Source organism: Nicotiana tabacum, chromosome 21 (genome assembly GCF_000715075.1).
Source record: "Nicotiana tabacum cultivar K326 chromosome 21, ASM71507v2, whole genome shotgun sequence".
NCBI lineage: Eukaryota > Viridiplantae > Streptophyta > Magnoliopsida > Solanales > Solanaceae > Nicotiana > Nicotiana tabacum.
The window spans coordinates 68,505,534-68,512,008 of NC_134100.1; the positions used below are offsets into that span (position 1 = coordinate 68,505,534).

A 6,475-nucleotide genomic window follows, 5' to 3' on the forward strand; every position below is an offset into this window, starting at 1 on the left:
CTATTTTATTCAGTAGTTACTATATATTAATTTTGCTCCGTGAGAATTTCAAAATTAATATAAGAATAACTTAGAGATAAAATATATAGAAGTGATAACAACGATTAGTTAAAAACCATTATTATAGCACAATGTAAAATATAAATAGAAAGTTCCAAACCAAGAATGTATTAAACTGAGAGAGTATTATAATATATATATCAAATTTCATCAACTATCCCAACAAAAAAGGTTACTCCATTATGAAGTAAGAAAAAGAAACTAGTTTAGAAATACAAAGAATTGATACAGAGATATTATTTTTCACAAAAGGATAACTATGTAGTTCTTCTCAGCACAAGCCTCTCCCCTTCACAATATAATATGAGTGCCTATTTATAGAAAATGTGTAGCAAAGGTGAGATGATGTTGAAATTTTAGGTCTTGATGTTGTGACTTTAAAGTTACATTCACTCTAGTTTACCACGTGCATTGCTGAATCTTTTTTTTTTCTTTCTTTCTTTTTGCTCTTTTTCCTCCTTGTTTTGCTTGTAGTCTTCTTTCCTCAATTCATTTTTCCTCCGCAAAACTTGTTAGAAAATATAGGAGAATCGAATATATTTATTCATGTTTTATTTAAAAATCTTTAATTATATGTATGAAAATACATGAATAATTTATATTCATCAAATTCCCCCACACTTGAACTTTTACTCGTCCTCGAGGAAAAAATATTTTTTTTAACAACTCTCTTCAAAAATCATTGTTTGCCTTGTGGAGAGAAAATTTATTCAAGATAAGGATTTCATCATTTCCTAAAACGGATTAACTTTTTCAATCTCACAATACATTTACCTTGCTTATGATTCGATCTTTGTTCAGCAAGAACTTGCATTTCTTCTCCCTATGACTCCTAAGAATTGATAAATTTATGGCCACCATCGATAAGAATTGTAAATTATGTAAATTGTCACTAATGTAGTTTAAACACTATTTTTTAAAATCTTTTAGGGCTTTTTCGGTTTGTAATGTTAACCTTCAGGTAAGATAAAAGGAATATTTATAGTCTCTTCTTTTTAGCTATTGAAGCAATATATATTCTGAAATTTTGAAGCAATTTCATCCTCTCTTTTTTTGGAACAATACTTTATGTACAATAGAGATTTTCTCTATATATGAAGAATCTATATGTATACTGCTTCTTTGCCTTTTCTGCCGCCATTTTTTTCTCTCTCTCTCTTTTTTAATAATAAGCTCCATTTTTGAATTTTCAGCTGAATAGAAAAAAATTAGGAAGAAGTAATTACAGATACACGGGTATCTATAATTTACTGGTTTAGATTGTGGTGTGACAAGAAAGAATAGTTTACAGGCTTCAAAGTTGGGTACTAGGGATAAAAAAAAATGGATTGTTTTGGTTGCATTTTCAGGCTAAAAAGAAGAAATCAAAGAAAGCCTAATTCATTTTTCAAAAATTAGTGTCAACTATTATTTCGCCTTGACAAATATTCTGAGCAAGTTCTAGTAAAGAATTAATGAATCTAGCTGTTGATGCTCATAACTCTTCTCAATTCCAATGATTTCTTGAGTTGAAGATGCAAATCCTTGCTTTCACAAAATCAGAATAATAAACTTGGAAGTTATGTGATTCAAGAAGAAAAGAGTTAATATTTTAAAAATGAAGAGATCTTATTTTGTGGATTTAATACCCACAATAAAATAATAATCCATGAAAGAGAATTATATATAAGTATTACTTTATTTACGGAAATTGAAAATCTTTTTTTTTCTTTTCTTTTGATTTAACTGTTGCACTTGATAGGTACTACCCAAGCATTGAAGAGTGCTTTTTTGCTTAAGCATCCAGCTTTATATCCTGTTTCTTTCTTCAATACTAACCAAAAAAAATCACGTTATCAATATATTAGAATAGCAAAGTCCAAACAAAGTAGCTAAAATTAGGATAAAGTGCATATACTAGTACGACAACTACACTTCAATATTTACTAATAACAAAATATTTTACACCAGTTATACATATATATGTATGTATATATACTTTTAACAATAATACAAAAGAAAGAAGACATTAATAACAACAACCAACATAGCCTAATACTATATAGGCTAATCAGTAAAAGGCAGGAACTTCCCATATTCTTTCCCCAAAACATTGACCCCCCAACACTTAAAACTTTCATCCTCCTGGATTAAATCTCATTATGAATCTACTCGTTCCTCCTACATCATCGCCACCAAAATAATTCTCCTCTCTTGGTTGTGAAGAACCACATTGTGTAACCGGAACAGGTATCCAATTTTCTGAGAATTCACCTCCCCCTATTCTAGGACTCTTTACCATCTCACTTTGTGAATTTGGTTCCATCATACTTGACCCTCCAACATTGGGTATAGATAGAGGAGTATATCCAGGGAAAATAGTAGCAAGATCAACTAAATTTGACAAATTTCCACTGCCATGATCTGAAATAATTGGTGTTGGGACCGGTGGAGGAGGTGGTGGTTGGTTTTCTATGGGTGGTAGAGGTGGTAATTGTTGTGCCGTAGCTTGTAGTTCTTCAGATGAATAAAATTTTGGAATAGGACATGAAGATGGATCCATAAACTGCAATGGTGAGAATTGAATAAACTCATTGTAATGCAAAAACCAGGCCAATCTCTGCAAAAAGCTTGAATTATCATAAATCATTGAAGAGTTGTAAATGATATCCTGCATTTGAACATGTCGCATTTGTTTCAAGTCTTCCTTCACTCCATCAGCTTTAACACTCATTTCTTTTTTCATCTCTTTTACTTCTTTTTTTATCTCATTAACTTGTTTCTCCATAGGCTCAAATTTTCTAGCCAATAAATCCATAATCTGCCTTATTCCACTTTGAGAAACAAGAGTTTGCTTTCTCTTTTTTCTTAAGAATTCTTCTTCCTCCCCTTCTTTTTTCCTTGGGCCAACAGTTGGATGACTATTCGACCAAAACTTTTTATCAATCATTTTTTCGGAAGCAACTATTGAATTAGGATTAGACTTAATTCCGACACTCTCAAGTAGTTTAGTGATGATAGAAGGAAACCAAAGAGTTCCAACAGATGTATCATACCTACATGCTATGAGTTGTCTATTGATGATGTTGCCTATATCGATAGGCATTTTCAAACAAATAGCATGTAGCAAAGCGAGTTGGTTCAAATAAACATGTGTACCATTGCTATTTGGAGTTAATATGTGACTCAAAAATTTAAGAAGGGGTCTTACCCTGTGCTTGAGGTTTCTTACTTTCAGGATTACTTTGTCACCGGAGGTTTCGAACCCCCAATCTGCTCCAAAATAGTAGAGTGCATCCTCTATTGCATCCAAATGTGGCTTTGGCTGGTCTATGAAGGCTTGAGTCTTGCGATCAGCCACTAGTGGTAGCTTGTTCATCTTCTGAGGTGAAAAGTCCACCCTTATTCCTTTCACAGTAGTGAAATTGGTCTTTCTTCCTTCCATATTCCTGTAAAATTTCCAGACCAATTTTAAGCAGTAAGATCCAGGTGGTTTTGCAAACTCACCCCATTCAAAGAAGCTTACAATTTCAGCAACATATTGGTCTTCTTGCCCATCTTTTGGATTAAAAAATGTCTTTTTCAGTGATCAATTGCATTCCAAAGCTTTCTTGAAACCATTCATCCCTGTAAGAGGAATGCTCAATCTTTGGTCTGAAGCATTTTTTTGAGACATTTTTCAAATAATTGGTGGTGGGTTAAGGAAGTAGAAAAATAAAGAAAATAAGAGATGAGAGAAAAATGAGTGGAGTAAAACGTTGCGTGGCCAGAGATGTAATTTTCCGGTGGATTTTGGAAGATCCCGATGGAGTTAATATTCACAATTAGTCCCCCCATCCTTTTATTCAACATTTAAACTAGTGAAAACAAAAATTAATCTACAGTTGTGACTGTAAGAATACTATCCCTTCACCAGTTGGTACACAAACAGTGAAATAGAAATGATAGAAGAAGAGTTTGAGAAGATAAAGTACAATAGAAAACTTACAGTCATGACTGTGGAATAAAAGGCAAGGGAGAACTAAGAAGATAAAGTACAATAGAGCTTCGTGTCAGTTGCATTTGAAGTTTTTTTGGTTTTGTAAAAGTTCAACAACTTTTTCTTTTTTTTTTTCTTTTTTAATTTTATGTTATGATTATCTAGGTTCACGTACCAAAGTAAAATCTTTTGCAAGTATAAGTAGCTTTGTACTCCTTTGTGTTACGTAACACTTGAAAGTTGGTCATTGGGAACATGAAAGTTGGTCATTGGGAACAGTGATATTGTCTTTCCACTACACAAGATAGACCTATTCATGAGCTTCTATACATACTATTATCTAGTATTATATATTTTAATTAGAATAGTCCTGTGTGTATATACATATAAACTCTTGCCTAAAACACTTAACGAGAAGGATATACTTGGTGTCCTTTTTTTTATAAATACATTAAATACTAAAGAACTATTTAAAAAAATAATAATAAAAATCTTTTTAGCTTTCAAATTTACTGGCACAGAAGAAAGCTTGAAAGAAACTGTGATCACACACAGTGGCGGAGCCAGAATTTTTGTTAAGGAGAGTCAAAATATAAAAAAACAAACTCACTAAGAAATCAAGAGGTATCATTATATAGTATATATACATATTTTAAAAAATATTACCGAGCTAAACAGTGTAATATCCCTACGAAGGAGTGTCGGTTGACACCTCTTGGGTGCATGTGGCTCCACCACTGACCACACATATTCAATGTGTAATAGACTGGACTAGCGTTTAGACCTTATCAGTCATGGGGTCCGGGTTTTGATATAAACCAGAAAATTTACCTGAGCCAAAAATTAATTTACACAATTAGCCAACCAGTGACTTAGGCATACCGGCCACCATGGAATTACTCCTGTATAGATGACTCTGTTTTTGTATAGGCCTTCATGGGATGTCCTGGTTGTAAAATAATCTGGATATTAACCAGATCAATTGGTTAAGCATTTATTCATACAAATTATATTGGGCTTATGAGGCTCCATTGCTTCACCCTCAATGGCTACGAGTATGAAAATTATAGTTATGAGTTTAATGTCGTCAACTCGACTTATTGACAGCAGAATGTATTAGGCTACCAAGGTTACCGATGGTTGTTGCTCAAAATGTCCTCCAAAATACAACTTTAACATATGACCTTTTACCTTAAATTTGTCTCCTTCATTGATCTGTTGAATTTCAATTGCCCCATATGGAGTAACATCTATAACATTATAAGGACATGTCCACCTGAATTTTAATTTTCCTGGAAATAGCCTCAGCCTGCTATTGTAAAGAAGTACTTGATCTCTAATTTTGAAACTTTTTTGTCTGATCAAATTGTCATGACATTTTTTTGTTTTTTTTCTTGAAATTGTTTGTATTTTCATATGCTTCCAACCTTATTTCATCCAGTTCATTCACTTGAAAAAATCTATTTTTACCAGTTGAGGTCAAGTCTAAGTTTAGTACCTTCAATGCCCAAAAAGCTTTATGTTCTAATTCAAATGGAAGATGGCAAACTTTTCCAAAGACTAATTTGTATGGGGATGTTCCAGTTGGCGTTTTGAACGTCGTTCGGTATGCCCATAATGCATCATCTAATTTTAAAGACTAGTCTTTTCTTGAGATTCCAACTGTCTTTTCAAGAATTCTTTTTAACTCGCGGTTGAAAACTTCAACTTGCCCATGTGTTTGAGCATGATATGGTGTTCCAGTTTTGTGAGTCACACCATATTTTGACAGCAAAGCAGAAAATTGCTTATTTATGAAGTGAGATCTTGGTCACTAATGAACACTCGCGGTGTGTCAAATCTGGTAAAAATATTTTTTCTAAGAAAACTACACACTATATGAGCATCATTCTTCCTTGTGGGGATGGCTTCAACCCATCTTGACACATAGTCTACAACCACAAGGATATATTCAAAAGAGTGAGAAGAAGGAAAGGGACCCATAAAATCTATTCTCCAAACATCAAATATTTTACATACATGTATTGATTGCAATGGCATTTCATCTCTCTTAGTGATGTTACCTATTTCCTGACACATATCACATCGTGCAACGTAGGCACGTGCATCTTTAAAAAGTGCTGGCCAGAAAAATACAACCTCCAACACTTTAAAGCCAGTCCGATTTGCTCCATAATATCCTCTGATTGCTTCATCATGACAGTGATATAGAATTTTGTTCATCTCTTCTTCAGGTACACATCTTCTAATAATATTATCTGCACAAATTTTAAACAAGTAAGGTTCATTCCACAGATAATACTTAGCATTAGATATGAGTTTTTTTCTTTTGTTGGTAAGAGAGATCTTGGGGTGTCCACTTTCCAACCAAGTAATTTGCAATATTTGCAAACCAGGGTGGTTGAGTCACATAAAAAATATGTTCATCAGAAAATTCTTCCTCTATATCACACAACT

At 33.0% G+C, this 6,475-nt stretch overlaps 1 protein-coding gene across 4 annotated transcripts; it reads right to left on the reverse strand.

Annotated features, from left to right (window-relative positions):
• Positions 1 to 1,957: 1,957 nt before the first annotated feature.
• LOC107828006 (uncharacterized) lies at positions 1,958 to 4,167 on the reverse strand. 4 transcript variants are annotated; one of them, XM_016655256.2, is made up of 3 exons: positions 4,028 to 4,167; positions 3,566 to 3,666; positions 1,958 to 3,488 (listed from the first exon to the last, which is right to left on the reverse strand). In XM_016655256.2, exons 2-3 carry the CDS (start codon positions 3,595 to 3,597, stop codon positions 2,177 to 2,179), a joined length of 1,344 nt encoding a protein of 447 aa, XP_016510742.1. In that variant the 5' UTR covers positions 3,598 to 3,666; positions 4,028 to 4,167; the 3' UTR covers positions 1,958 to 2,176. The 4 variants fall into 4 exon arrangements, with proteins under 4 accessions (XP_016510742.1, XP_016510744.1, XP_016510743.1 ...); XM_016655258.2 differs by lacking the exon at positions 4,028 to 4,167 and having other exon boundaries at positions 1,958 to 2,605; positions 3,251 to 3,488; positions 3,566 to 4,021; XM_016655257.2 differs by lacking the exon at positions 3,566 to 3,666.
• Positions 4,168 to 6,475: the final 2,308 nt, after the last annotated feature.

Bases quoted from the DNA above. Each gene is read 5' to 3' on its own strand.
- LOC107828006 (XM_016655256.2), bottom strand. From the start codon at position 3,597: ATGGGCAAGAAGACCAATATGTTGCTGAAATT. The intron at 3,489-3,565 runs GTAAGCTTCTTT...GAAATTTTACAG, and splicing joins ACCAATATGTTGCTGAAATT to GAATATGGAAGGAAGAAAGA.